Genomic DNA, 13,895 nt, shown 5'->3' on the forward strand with positions numbered 1-13,895 from the left:
GCATTCAGTAGCAGCAGTACTTTGAGTATCCATTCAACCATTCTGTTTTTCACTTTCAATATATAAATTATGAGATACTCAACACTTTCCTATAAAATAGACTTTGTGTTATTTTGCCCAACCTTAGGCTACTGTAAGTGTTCTGAGCACATTAAAGTGGGCTAGGCTAAGCTATGATTTTTTTTTTTTGAGGCGGAGTTTCACTCTTGTTACCCACGCTGGAGTGCAATGGCGCGATCTCGGCTCACCGCAACCTCCGCCTCCTGGGTTCAGGCAATTCTCCTGCCTCAGCCTCCTGAGTAGCTGGGATTACAGGCACACGCCACCATGCCCAGCTAATTTTTTGTATTTTTAGCAGAGACGGGGTTTCACTATGTTGACCGGGATGGTCTCGATCTCTTGACCTTGTGATCCACCCGCCTCGGCCTCCCAAAGTGCTGGGATTACAGGCTTGAGCCACCGCGCCCAGCCAAGCTATGATGTTTGATAGGCTAGGTGGAGTAAATGCATTTTCCACTTAGGATCTTTCCAACTTACATGGCTTTATCAGGATGTAACCCCATCGTAAGTCGAACAATATCTTTGTCTTTTGTGATTGGCTTATCTTACTTACCTAGCATGTCCGTTGAAGCATGTGACAGGATGCCTTTCCTTTTTTATTTTTTTCTTTTCTTTTTCCCTTTTTGGAGAGAAGGTCTCACTCTGTCATCCAGGCTGGATTGTAGTGGTACAGTTATGGCTCACTGCATTCTTGACCACTCAGGCGCAAGCGATTTTCCCTCCTCAGCCTCTTGAATAGCTGAGACTACAGGTGCACGCCACCACACCTGGCTCATTTTTTTATTTTTCTGTAGAAAATAGGCAGGGTCCCACTATGTTGCCCTGGCTAGTCTCAAACTTCTGGGCTCAAGCAGTCCTCCCACCTTGCCTCCCAGAGTGCTGGGATTATAGGTGTGAGCCACCATGTGTGGTCTTTGTTTTTTCTTTTTTAAAGAGATAGGGTTTCATGCTGCTGTTCATTGCTGGAGTGCAGTGGCAGGATTATAGCTCATTGTAGCCTCGAACTCTTGGGCTCAAAAGACTGTTAAATGTCCTAGTCACCTAGGACTGCAGGTGTGTACCACCACACCTGGCTAATTAAAAAAAAAAAAAAATTAGGGAGAGATGGAAGTCTCGCTGTATTGCCCAGGCTGGTCTCAAATTCCTGGACTCAAGCAAACTTTCTGCCTTGGCCCTCCAAAGCACTGGGATACTGGGATTACAGACATGAGCTATCATGTCTAGCCTAGCCTATCCTTTTTCTTTTTGAGATGGAGTCTCGCTCTGTCACCCAGACTGGAGTGCAATGGCGCGATCTCAGCTCACTGCAACCTCTGCCTCCCAGGTTCAAGTGATTCTCCTGCCTTAGCCTCCTCCTAGCCTTTTAAGGCAGAATCACACCCTGTTTTATATATATATATATATATATATATATATATATATATATATATATATGTACATATACATACCACATTTTGTTTATCTGTTCATCTGTTGATGGACATTTGGGTTGCTTCCATCTCTTGGCTAAGTGCTGCTGTGTTACATGAGTGTGTAAATATCTCTTCAAGACCCTGGGCTTTGATTTGTAACCTACTCGGTTTACAAGTTTGATTGCCAACAAAGCTGATCTGTTGACCAAATTTTAGTACATAGACTTCTAGTCTATCAGAAGCTAAAAGAGAAGTACTTTGAAGGATTCCATTTTGGTTCAGGTTTTGTGGATGAAGAGAAAGAGAAGTAAAGAGGAGTTGTCTTTAATCATTCTTCTGTTGGTGACTGACTAATATTCTCCTCCTATGTACTTTTGAAAGGGACTCCTTTTGAGTCCCTAGTCTAGAGGACTCTAGACCTCTACCATGCTATGTCTTTTATATCAGGTGCTTAGAACAATGTCTAGCATATAGTAGATGCACAATAAACATTTGAACAAATTAGTCTCCACTTTAGGTTTAGTGCAAAGCAACATCAGTTCCATGTTTGAGTAAGAATGCAGTCCAGTAAAGTCAGGGTAATTTTTTTCCCTTTGTATGACTCTTATTTTCCCCTCTGCTCAGGAGTTTAACACTTGGTGGCATCTGCTTCTCTGACTGCACTGCTGCCGGTGTAACATGACCAAACATTTTACCATTTAATCTGTGCCTTTCCAGAACTCAGCAGTACTTAAAACCAGACTTCTTCAGATATGTCAGAGCTACTTAGGTTGACACCTGAAAATATCTTAACAGATTAAAAAAAAAAATCCTTATGTTTAAACTACCCAATCATAAGTAAAACTTACGAGAATATTCATAAGGTGTTGTGATCTCAGACTGGGACACACATTGTTCCAAAAAGAAGTAATTGAAGTTTGCTAGCTGATGTATTTCATGATGTGTTAGAAATACTGGCCTCAAGTCCTTTTGGTTTGAGTCCTGTAAAAGCAATTTATCTTTCATTTTACCTTGTTCTTACGACACTTAAAAGCTCTGCAGTTGTCTATAAATCCAGGTGGTGTTCAGCTGGGATTGAAATGAGTTAAAAACCATACCAAGATGATTATGCACCAAAGTGATTGTGTAAAATACTATATTCCTGCTCAGCAGAGCTCTAGAACAATAAATAACAGACTTTGCCCCACTGGGACTCTTTGAAAGTAGGGAAGAGAAAGCTAACTTTGTCTTTTTGGAGGTGAGTTGGGAGTGGGTGGGCAATGATGCTGAATTTCGAAAAGAAAAATCTAATTCTCTACTTACTGTCTGCATCCCATTCAGCCTTCAATTAACTGTAATTTAATGCCTAGGTCACTTTCTTTTAATTGGCAGTTTCATCTTTTTATTCCTCAGTGCCTCCTGATTCGATGATGACATTTCTAACATTACAATCAAATCAGATAACTGTTTAAATGAACTTGGTGGTGAAGGTTGGGGGACTGTTACAAAACAGGTCCTGTGCTGTGTGAGCCCTTCCCGTAGAGCAGTGCTTCTCAAACTTTATTGTCTGTATTAACCACATGAGAGAGGATCCTCTTAAAATATTGGTGCTGATTTAGTACGTTAGGAATAGAACCTGGGATTCTGTGTTTGAGCTCCCAGGTGATGCCATTGCTGGTCTAAGGACCTCACTTTGAGTAGCAGGGCTGTCAAGCAGTAGTCCTTAACTCTCACTTAGATCATAGTCACAAGGGGAGTTTTCAAAAAACATAATGCCAGTACTCTACCCACTAGAGCAGGGGTCCCCAATTCCCGGACCACAGACCAGTATGGGTCCATGGCCTGTTAGGAACCTAGGAACCATGCTGCACAGCATGAGGTGAGTAGCTAGTGAGCAAGCATTACTGCCTGAGCTCCACCTCCTGTCAGATCAGCAGTGGCGGTAGATTCTCCTAGGAGTGTGAACCCTATTGTGAACTGCCCATGTGAGGGATCTAAGCAGCACACTCCGTATGAGATTGTAATGCTTACCCTGCCCATCTTTGGGAAAATTGTCTTCCACAAAACCGGTTCCTGAGGTTGCGGACTGCTGTCCTAGAGTTCCTGATTCAGCTGGTCTTCAGGAGACAGCTCAGGTATCTTGTTTTTCAAAAATTTTTCAGGTGATTGTGACATGCAGCCAAGATTGAGAATCATTGCTTTCAAAGGGTGGAGAATCTTGACTTTGCCAGAGTAGGCCTGGAAAAGATTTTTCTTTATTATTTGAAACTCTGGATTTTCCTTAGTGCAGCCCAACATTCGTTGACTTTTCTTTGGCTCCAAACTCTTCATTGAGTGAATTCAGATTTGAATTTGTCTTGAAATGTGAGTTTCAGATGGCAGCATTTTTAATGTAGTTCTTTGGTAGTGGTCAGGAGCATGAGAATGTTCTGAGGTAATCTGCTCTTCTGCCTTACTGACGTAACTCCCAAAAGCAGGGGGAGGAAAAGTATGTGTCATTTGTTCTTACAGTTGGATCAGTATCAGGAGAAGGAGTTAAGGAGTTAAATGTTACTCACCTCAGTTATGGTAGCCAGTGAAGTGGGGAGCATGAATTGAAAGTCGGTTTCATGGGCCTCAATCTACTGATTGTGAAGGCCTTAATCCTTACATGTAACTAGAAAGCTAGGATAGGATTATAGAAAACTGGGTGATTGTCAACAGGGATGAACCATACACATACCTCAATATCCACTTTCACACAGTGCCCCTTGAGATCTCAAAGTTTCAGGAACATGAAAAAGTAGTTTGTCACAAAGAAAAGCTTTGAGAAAGGGATTAAAGCAGAGCTTATTATAAAATTCTGCCTCATTTTACATCTCTTGTAAGGCAGGAGTGATCCCTTGATCCTTAACTTTTGTTGCTTTTGATTAAAGAATGGAAATTGAAATAGTAAGACTTTATTACTCTTTCAATTTGGGGAAAGCGGTCTTTTTTATCAGCTTTGGGCTTTAGTTAAGTAATTATGGAAGATTCTTGTAGAAATGATATTTAAAACCAAGCCAAATGAGAGCACACTTGCAAGAGAGCTAAACACAATCTTGTGCTGTATGTATCAGCCTGGGAGGCTTTCCAAAGGAATGATCATCCCAAGCATTCTCTTTGGCATTTCTGTGTAGTGTCATCATCTTCTGTGATATGCCACACAAGAAGGAAGACCAATGGTTCATTTCTGTGATTAAACTTAAAAAAAAAAAAATTTTAGGATCTGGCCCCTAAGCAGTATCCTCCTTCCTGCTTCTCCCTTCTGTACTCAGGTCATAGATTTAAAACTTAAATAGGCTGTGATTTTTTTGTATCTCTTTCTGTCTTTGTTGTTCTCTCTGAATAACATTCTTATGCTTTTTCAACAGGCAAATTCTCAGCATCCCTTAGACACAGTTCAGATGTCATCCCCTTTGTGGAACATTTCCTAATCCCTCACTCTCCCTCCAGCCCTGCATTGCTAGCTGGTTGTTCCCTTCTTTGTGTCCCTGTGGGATATTATATCCCTACCTTCCAGTATTAGATAGGGGACTATAATGTTTTCATGTGACTGTCTCTGACAAACCACAAGCTCTTCAAAGGTAGGAGTAGATGTATATCTTTTCTCTCTTTCTTTTGTTTTATTTTGTTTAATAGTGATGGGATCTCACTTTGTTGACCAGGCTGGTCTCGAACTCCCGGCCTCAAGCGATTCTCCCACTCAGACTTCCAGAGTGCTGGGATTACAGGTGTGAGCCACCGTGCCCAGCCTACATGTATAATTTTTGCACAGTAGTAGGTACCATACATTTACTGTTAGTTGAGTTGCTTGAATCAGTAAGTGAAAGAGCAAGGGGGAGAAAAAAGAATAGAATGAATGTGCCCTATTGTCTCCTTTTGTTGAAATTTTAATAAACTGAACTTCTAAGTCTCTGTTACTCCAGGGTTAGTTTTAGTAGAGGCTTCATGGAAAATGTTGATACCTAATTTGGAAAAGGAAAAGATGAAAAATTGGTGTCTGAAGTTCATAGAGCAGAGTGGTAGCCAAGCAGCTTGTTGGGTTTGTGTGGGAAAATTAGGTGTCTTGGTGTACATTTTATCCCAATACATTCTCTTCTTTCTGCAGTCATAAAATAGATTCTGGGAAGACTGTCAATGTTTTTTCAAAATACCTTTTTTTGACTAAATTTGACATTTTCTGTTGGTCTTGCAAAAGAAAGTTCACTGATGCTTGTTAATTACATCAAATCTCAAATAATAGCTACTCCTTCCATAATGTGAGGATGCAAATTCCCAGGTGAGCATATTGGGTTTAGTGAGTCACATTTCAGACCACTTATAGAATCAATCATTTGACACCTAGTCCCAGTAGAGATTTTGCTGATTTTAGCTAGTATTTGCCTTTGCACCTTTCTCTTCATTGCAGCTCTGAAACTCAAAATTGATTTTTTTCCTAGAATTGCATTTAAACGCAATGCATGCATTTAAATACCAGTAGTTTCAAAATATAGCCAAAAAGGGCTTAAATGGCAAATTATTGAGTACTGCTGGTCAAAAAAAGCCCTTTGCTAAATTCTATCCGGAATGAAGTTATATGGTCTTCCCCTACTCCAGGCCTGTTTTTTGTTGTTTTTTTTTTCACTTTGTCTCCCAGATCCCTTTTCTTTACATGCCTGTTTGTTAAGGAAAAAAAATAGCACAGCTGTTCCTAAAAGGCAGCTGATAAATTCACCCTCATCCTTTTTCTATGCTCCTCTGCCAAAGCCATTGCTGCTGTGTTGAGAAAGAAGCTGTCTTCTCCAGTTTCTGTTGCCAGGTTAGTCCAAACGTCAGAAATGGCCACTATCAGCTGTAAAGAACTGTGGGTCACTGTGGTCAGGTGCCCCTGGCATTGCTGTTACAGACTAGTCACTGAGTGGAAGAAAGAACTGGCAGTTTAGGGGAATACCCTTGAGACAGAAGTCTCATTTTAATCTGCCTATTGCAGACTGGTAAACTTACTTGGAAAAAAGAGAAGGCGCTCATAATGCCCCTCTAGGTTGTGCTGACGCAAACAAAACAAAACAACCGTATTGCTTGGGGCTACTTTTTATGAGAGCACTGTTAGAGGCCATCCTCACTTTTCTCTAAAGCCCATTAATTGTTGGAAGACCTGCATGACTTAAGTAAGGAAAATTTTCATCTGATGCTTGTATTTTCTTCATTTCATCTGTACTTCCTCTCCCAATACACTTCCTGACAGGAAGGACTAAGCCAGAGTGTTTCCTACTGCCTGCCATGCCACATTGTTGATTGTCCCCACCATTTATGCACCTCTTGTTGTTCATTTCAGAAAGATTTCCGAGTGCAGGAACTCCCACTGGCTCGTATTAAGAAGATTATGAAACTGGATGAAGATGTGAAGGTGAATTCACATTCATTTTTATTATTTCTTACTGAAGCTATGTGCTGGGTAGGTTATTGCTCATTTCTCTAGAGCTCAAAGTTTAATTAAACAAAAACACAAAAAAATTACTGTCTGTTGCTTTGTTATTTGGTTCTTGTTTAAAATTGTTAAGTGAGCCAAAATTGAACAGTTTTGGTTGCTATATGGGTCATCCTGAAAATTAAGGATATCCTGGTTTTAGATGTTGAAAAAAATAATTGTTGTGGGGGATTTTTTTGTTCGTTTGTTTTTGTTTTTGTTTTTTTGGAATCAGTTGATCCCTCCCAGCTCTTTTTTTTTTTTTTTTGGAGTGTTTTACTCTATCACCCAGACTGGAGTGCAGTGGTACAATCTTGGCTCACTGAAACCTCTGCCTTCCAGGTTCAAGTTATTCTCATGCCTCAGCCTCCCAGGTAGCTGGGATTACAGGCACCCGCTGCCACATCCAACTAATTTTTGTATGTTTAGTAGAGATGGGGTTTTATCATGTTGGCCAAGCTGGTCTCAAACTCCCGACCTCAGGTGATCCGCCTGCCTTGGCCTCCCAAAGTGCTGGGATTGCAGACGTGAGCCACCACGCCTGGCCTTTTATTTCTTTTTGAGATAGGGTCTCACTCTGTCACCCAGGCTGGAGGGCAGTGGCACAATCATGGCTCACTGTAGCTTTTACCTCCCAGGCTCAAATGATCCTCCCACCTCAGCCTCCAAAGTAGCTGGGACTACAGATGTGCCATCATGTCTGGCTAATTTTTAATATATTTTGGAGTCGGGGACAGGATTTCACTATGTTGCTCAGGCTAGTCACAAACTCCTGGGCTCAAGCAATCCTCCAGCCTCAGCCTCCCAAAGTGCCAGGATTAGGTGTGAACCACCAGGCCAAGCTGGTATTTCACAGTTCTTTCACAGTGTAGTATATACATGTATCATCAAATCAATAGGACAGTACCATCATCTTAGCATCTTATAATGTATATTTTATTGATCTAAACTCTTAAGAAATTTTTGATAATGTGTCTACCTTTTCTAACCTTTTGATCTGTGAGTTTATTTTACATGAGTAGTACTTGTGAGAGTGTATGCTTGGGCTTGGCCATTTCTGTATTCCTAGGAGTTCATCTCCATTAAAGATCTCAGAGAAAGAGCAGCTCTGTCTCTTTACCACTCAAAATTAATAGTCTTTTGTATTTGCACAGAAAACTAACAATTGATAACAATTTTCCCTTTTATTAGCTCCTTTCTTCCTCACAGTAGCCCTGTGAGATTTGATATAATAAGAATTATCAGTTCCATTTTATAGACAATGGAAATAGACAGAGGTTAAGTGACTCACCCAGAGTGATAGGACCAAGATCTTATTTCTCATCTACTGCTGCTTTAACGCCAGAGCCCTTTCTGTGACTGTAGCCTGCACAGACTACCTCACCAAAGGTTGAGAACCTTGTTTGACCAAGAGCTTCAACTTTGAAGTCAGACATATCAAGGAGGTTTATATGCTTGAGCACTTAACTATGTGCCAGGCCCTGTGCTGGCTCATGTATTATCTCCTTTGATTCCCACAATAAAACTGGAAGGTTATCCTCTTTTTCAGTATGTACAAAACAAAGCCCAAAAGGAGGGGAAGCCTGCAACTTTACCCAAGTCCATTGGCTTTCAAGCTTATTCTCCTTCCCCATATTGTTTCTCCTCAGATTAGAACCTAAACCCTACTGACTCTATGGCTATGGGAAAAACATTTCATCATTCTTAAACCCTGGTTTCTTTGAAAGGCTATTGTAAGGGTAAGAAAGCACCTTGCACAAAGTTTGGCACATGGTAGGTGTTAATAAGTATTCTCTTTCCTTGCTCCCTTGTTGCCTGCTTTGTTCCTACTTATGGATTTATTTTACCTTGGACTCTCTGGAGCATACCACCTCATTTTTTGACCCTTGCCCCATAGTCTCATGCCAGGCAATGAGGCAAGAGATAAACTGACTGGTTTGAATGACTTACTGGTGATTGACAGGGAGGGCCTGTGTCTGTTACAGATGATCAGTGCAGAAGCCCCTGTACTCTTTGCCAAGGCAGCCCAGATTTTTATCACAGAGTTGACTCTTCGAGCCTGGATTCACACAGAGGATAACAAGCGCCGGACTTTACAGGTATTATTGCAGACTTAGATTGGGAAAACTGGGGTAAGCAGCTGCCTTTGCCTGTTCTCCTGTGTGGCTTTGGACCAAAGATTGTTGTTCTTCTTTAGCCCTCTATCAGTCGGACATGTAATTGGCATCGCCACTGTTGGGAGGCAGACATACCTTCCAGTCATGATGATTGTGTTTCTCCACCAAAAATTTAATTCTGTCCTGATTTTCACAGTTCAGTGACTGAACTCCTTTATGTTGGTGACCCCTCACTGTAAACAGATGCTCAAGTGATAGATTGTTTACCTGTTTCCAGATGTAAACAGTTGCTGGTTGGGAGCCTTAAGAGATTCCAGGAAGTATCAGCAGTTTCACTGGCTTCATTAGGCTTTTTGTTCCTTGTGTTGCCTTCCTGGGGAATCTTTTTCTTTTTCTTCTTCTTTTTTTTTTTTTCAAAAATTTTAATTTTAACCAAGGAAATAAACATTAATATTGTATGCAGAGCCCTTGGTTCTGGAAACTCTCACTCAATAGCCAAGTCCTAGCTCTTAGAGGAAAAGTTTCCCAGATACAAGAAGAAGGGTGTAACAGGTACAAAATAGTAGCGGTATTTTAACAACAAAGCCAAGAAAGTAAATTGTTTTCTCTCCATCTCTCTTTACCTACAAAGTAGAAAATGCATGTGTTTATTCATTTATTCTAAAAATACTGAACACCCTCGATGTGCCAGGCACTTTTCTAGGCCCTGGGGATTAGCGATACACAAAACAGACAAAAATCCTTATCTGTGGGAAGCCTGCATTCTAGTACAGCTTGTCAGTGGAACATAAAGTTAGGATTTGTATACGTTAACTATATGAAAGTTTTAAAGCAAAAAAAGGTTAAAAATACTGAATTTCGGTAAATGATAATGCATGTCGAAGAAATTTATGCTGCCTTGAAGTTAGTCTGTGGATCCAGAGAGAACCAGTTAAAGCTCCCTTCGAGATCACTTCAGATTAGAAAATAAAATAGATAAAACATTTGGACAGATCTTCAGAAAAGAAGATAAACAAATGCCTAATAAACCCATGAGAAGATGTGCAACATCCTTAATCATCAGGGAAATACAGATTAAAACCACAATGAGATACTGGTTTACACCCACTAGAATACCTAATGTAAAAAAGACTGACAATACCACGGTTGGTGAGGAAGTGGAGTGTCTGAAACTCATATATTGCTGGTCAGAATGTAAAATGGTAAAGTCACTTTGAAAAACTATTTTGCACTTTCTAATAAACATATCCCTACTCTATAACCCAGCCATTTCACTCCTAGGTATGTACCCAGAAGAACTGTGGCCAGTCTTAAATAATAATGCTCTTAACCTTATTTATACTACCCCCAAACTGTAAGCAACTCAAGTATCCATCAATATAGGAATATACAAACAAATTTTGAGGTATTAATGAAATGGATTCCTGCTGAGCAATAAAAAGAAACAAATATTGCTCCATACAACATGGATAAATCTCAGAGGTACTATGTTAACAAAAGGAACCAGAGGGAAAAAATCACATAGTGCGTGATACAATGCATTATTACCACCTGTGGTGATGATAGAAATCAGAGTTGTGGTTGCCCATATATAGGGGAGTGTGGGGAATGATATGGAAAGGGCTAGAAGGAACTTTCTATATTTCTTTTTTATTTTTTGAGACAGGGTCTCACTCCATGGCCCAGGCTGGAATGCAGTGGTGCAGTCACAGCTCACTGCAACCTCAACCTCATGGAGTCAAGTGATCCTCCCACCTCAGCCTCCCAAGTAGCTAGGACTTACAGGTGTGTGCCACTGCATCTGGCTTAAAAAAAAAAAAATTTATTTTTTTTATTTTTATTTTTTTTTCGTAGAGATGAGGCCTTACTGTTTGCCCAGGGCTGGTCTCAAAACTCCTGGCCCAAATGATCCTCCTGCCTCAGAGAATTTAAAAAGCAAAATAAAAATTTTAGGAAGATCAATTTAAGTATATTTATGTTTCCAAAACATACTAGAACATTTAATTATATGTTGGAGGTGTTTATTATTTTTCTTTTCCTCCCTTTGTTCCATCATTAGATGAGCCATTTAGATTGATTGAGTAGGTGACATCAAGAATGTGACACTATGTTGTAGTCATCTTAAATGAGTCCTGGCAGTCTTAAGATGTGCCCTGCTTCAGTTGGGAGGGTTTATCTTCAAGCTGGTGGTTGGCACGAAGGATGGACTAGAGTTTTGCATTTCAGTGGCTTGAGGCCATCACAGATACACGGGAAGGGAAAAACAGAAAATTTCCATCCCCTCCTGTTTTGTCTGATAAGTCACCTTTTAAGGTGTGGTATATATAGAGTTTGCTAAGGATTTCTGTTAGTGTGTTGACATTTTCCCCAGCATTTTATTATGAAGAATTTCAAACATAAGCAAAGTTTACAGTGAATACCTGTATACTTACAACCCAGATTCTACCATAAACATTTTACTATGCTTATTTTATTCCTGTATCTGTCTGTCCCTCTATCCATCCTTCAAGTCATCTGTTTTTCAGTGCATTATAAAGTTTACTTTCTCCTAAATACTTTTTTTTTTTTTTTTTTGAGACAGAGTCTTGTGCTGTCGCCAGGCACCGGGCTGGAGTGCAGTGGCGCAGTCTTGGCTCACCGCAACCTCCGCCTCCTGAGTTCAAGCAATTCTCCTGCCTCAGCCTCCTGAGTAGCTGGGACTACAGGCGCACACCACCACGCCCAGCTGATTTTTGTTTTTTTTTTTTTTTAGTAGAGACGGGGTTTTACCATGTTGGCCAGGATGGTCTCAATCTCTTGACCTCATGATCTGCTCACCTCGGCCTCCCAAAGTGCTGGGATTACAGGCATGAACCACCATGTCTGGCTTCCCCTAAATACTTGAAAATGGCTATCATTCACTAGAGTTCAGTGTTTTTTCATATATATATATATATATATATATATATATATATATGTATATTTTCCTTTGGCGTTAAAATCTTCAGTACACAAATCTTTACATAATATGTTGGGTTTTAGTAAAAATCTTTTAATTATTCCAAGAAAGGAAGTATCACACTTGAGAGAAAACTCCATTAGAGCAGGTCTTGGTTTCAGTATCATTAGCCATCTGACTTGTATGTTCTCTCACGTCTCCTGCCACTGTTAATAGCAGAAGCTATGAATATCAGAATTCTCACAAGCTATGCTATGGTTTTTATTTGGGAATTCAAAATTGCAATGATATGGTTTAAGCATTGCAGTTTTGAATTCCCAAATAAAAACCATAGCTTATGAGAACTTAGTGTATATAGATCCAGTGACTTGAAAATGTTTTAGAAAGTTACTGAATTAAGCTTTGACCTAAGAAATCTAAAATAGATTGTAACTACTTATGAAGCAAAGGGATTATTTAGGGCCTTAAAAAGGTTATAAAACTAACTTTGCTAACCCACAGAATGACCAGAACCCTACTAATTGAGCTTACTAGGTTTGTACTGGAGGATGATAATTTGAAAATCGCAGGGAGAGGATCAAGCAGGAGTAGCAGTGGTTGGAGGCTCAGATATCCCATTTTAGAGTGTGTGTTACATGTATCCTTTTTTTGTTGATGGTTGTCTACCAAGTCTGATCATTTAAAGTATATGAATTTGGCTGTGCTTATTTCAGCCATAGAACTGGTCATAGGTGTTTAGTTTGGCTTAAAAGTCATCTTACCTTATTTGGAGGGTATAAAGCCAAGTGAACTAGTTTTCTTCCCAGGCTAATTTTTCACTCCTCTTTTCTTTGTTACAGAGAAATGATATCGCCATGGCAATTACAAAATTTGATCAGTTTGACTTTCTCATCGATATTGTTCCAAGAGATGAACTGAAACCTCCAAAGCGTCAGGTGAGCTGTGCATGCATTGCGGTTGCTGCTGACTGAAGAGCGCTTTGCATACTGGTGTCAGATACATGCCTGTTCCTCTCAGCACAAGTCATTTGCTGTTCTTTTTGCTCTTTGTCTCTAGACCAGATTCATTCTTAACATCTCCTTCTGTTACTCATTTCTGGATACTTTTAACTCAGTGCCTCTGAAGTGGTATTTAAGTGAAAATAGACAAAATGAAAATAAAAGACTTTGGTTACAAATGGTAAAGTGAAGCTCATTTCAAGGTATCTTAGGAAGTCTATCAGAGCTCTTCATCTGGGATGGGAGAATATTCCCAGAAAGTTATAGACTTTAGATTTTTCAGAAACAGCTTCTCTGTGTGCACAGTGGTATTTGGAGTAAATGGACTACGTTTTCTCTTCCTCTGTATTGTGATTCTTTATATCTTTATGTAGTGCCCTGACTGCACACTAGAATCACCTGTTGGGGTTTTAAAACTATCAGCACCCAGGCTGTACCCCACATCAGTTGAATCAGAATCTCATGATGGAACCCAGGCATGAGTACCTTTTAAAACTCCCTGGATGCTTTTAATGTGCAACCAGATTTGAGAACCACCGCTTGAGCTGTTTTCCCATCAATCACAAGAAAGAATGTGAATGTCTGCCTTCCCCTCTCTTCTGTCTGCCCCTCTCCAAAGATCACACTAGTTGTTTTTTCAGCACCTTGGGTGCATGTAGCTCCTAATTGTGATTGTAATAGACCTCTGTCCTGTAGAGCTCATTGTTTTAAGCAGGTAGATTGCATGATTCACTAGGTGTAGTAGAGACACTGGGAAATAGTGGCAGGATCTCACAGGAGCAAAGCTGTGCCTTGCTCTGCTTTCTTTGTTATATAAATAAAACTTTAAGTATTTTTCAAGAGTTATTTCGTAATATATTATCCTTAGAAATAGTCATTCAGTGACAACCATTCTCCCCATGCCGGCCTGAATTAATAACCAGT

General features: G+C 40.1%; 1 protein-coding gene across 5 annotated transcripts in view; it reads left to right on the forward strand.

Moving 5' to 3' along the window:
- The window catches only part of NFYC (nuclear transcription factor Y subunit gamma), an 83,133-nt gene that overhangs the window by 50,434 nt on the left and 18,804 nt on the right, over positions 1-13,895 (forward strand). For all 5 annotated transcript variants that reach the window (XM_074380608.1, XM_010347527.3, XM_074380609.1 and 2 more), the window contains 3 exons: positions 6,787-6,858; positions 8,904-9,017; positions 12,813-12,908. In XM_074380608.1, coding sequence (XP_074236709.1) covers positions 6,787-6,858; positions 8,904-9,017; positions 12,813-12,908 — 282 coding nt within the window. The remainder of the gene's footprint in view (positions 1-6,786; positions 6,859-8,903; positions 9,018-12,812; positions 12,909-13,895) is intronic.

Source organism: Saimiri boliviensis, chromosome 11, assembly GCF_048565385.1.
Source record: "Saimiri boliviensis isolate mSaiBol1 chromosome 11, mSaiBol1.pri, whole genome shotgun sequence".
NCBI classification, from domain to species: domain Eukaryota; kingdom Metazoa; phylum Chordata; class Mammalia; order Primates; family Cebidae; genus Saimiri; species Saimiri boliviensis.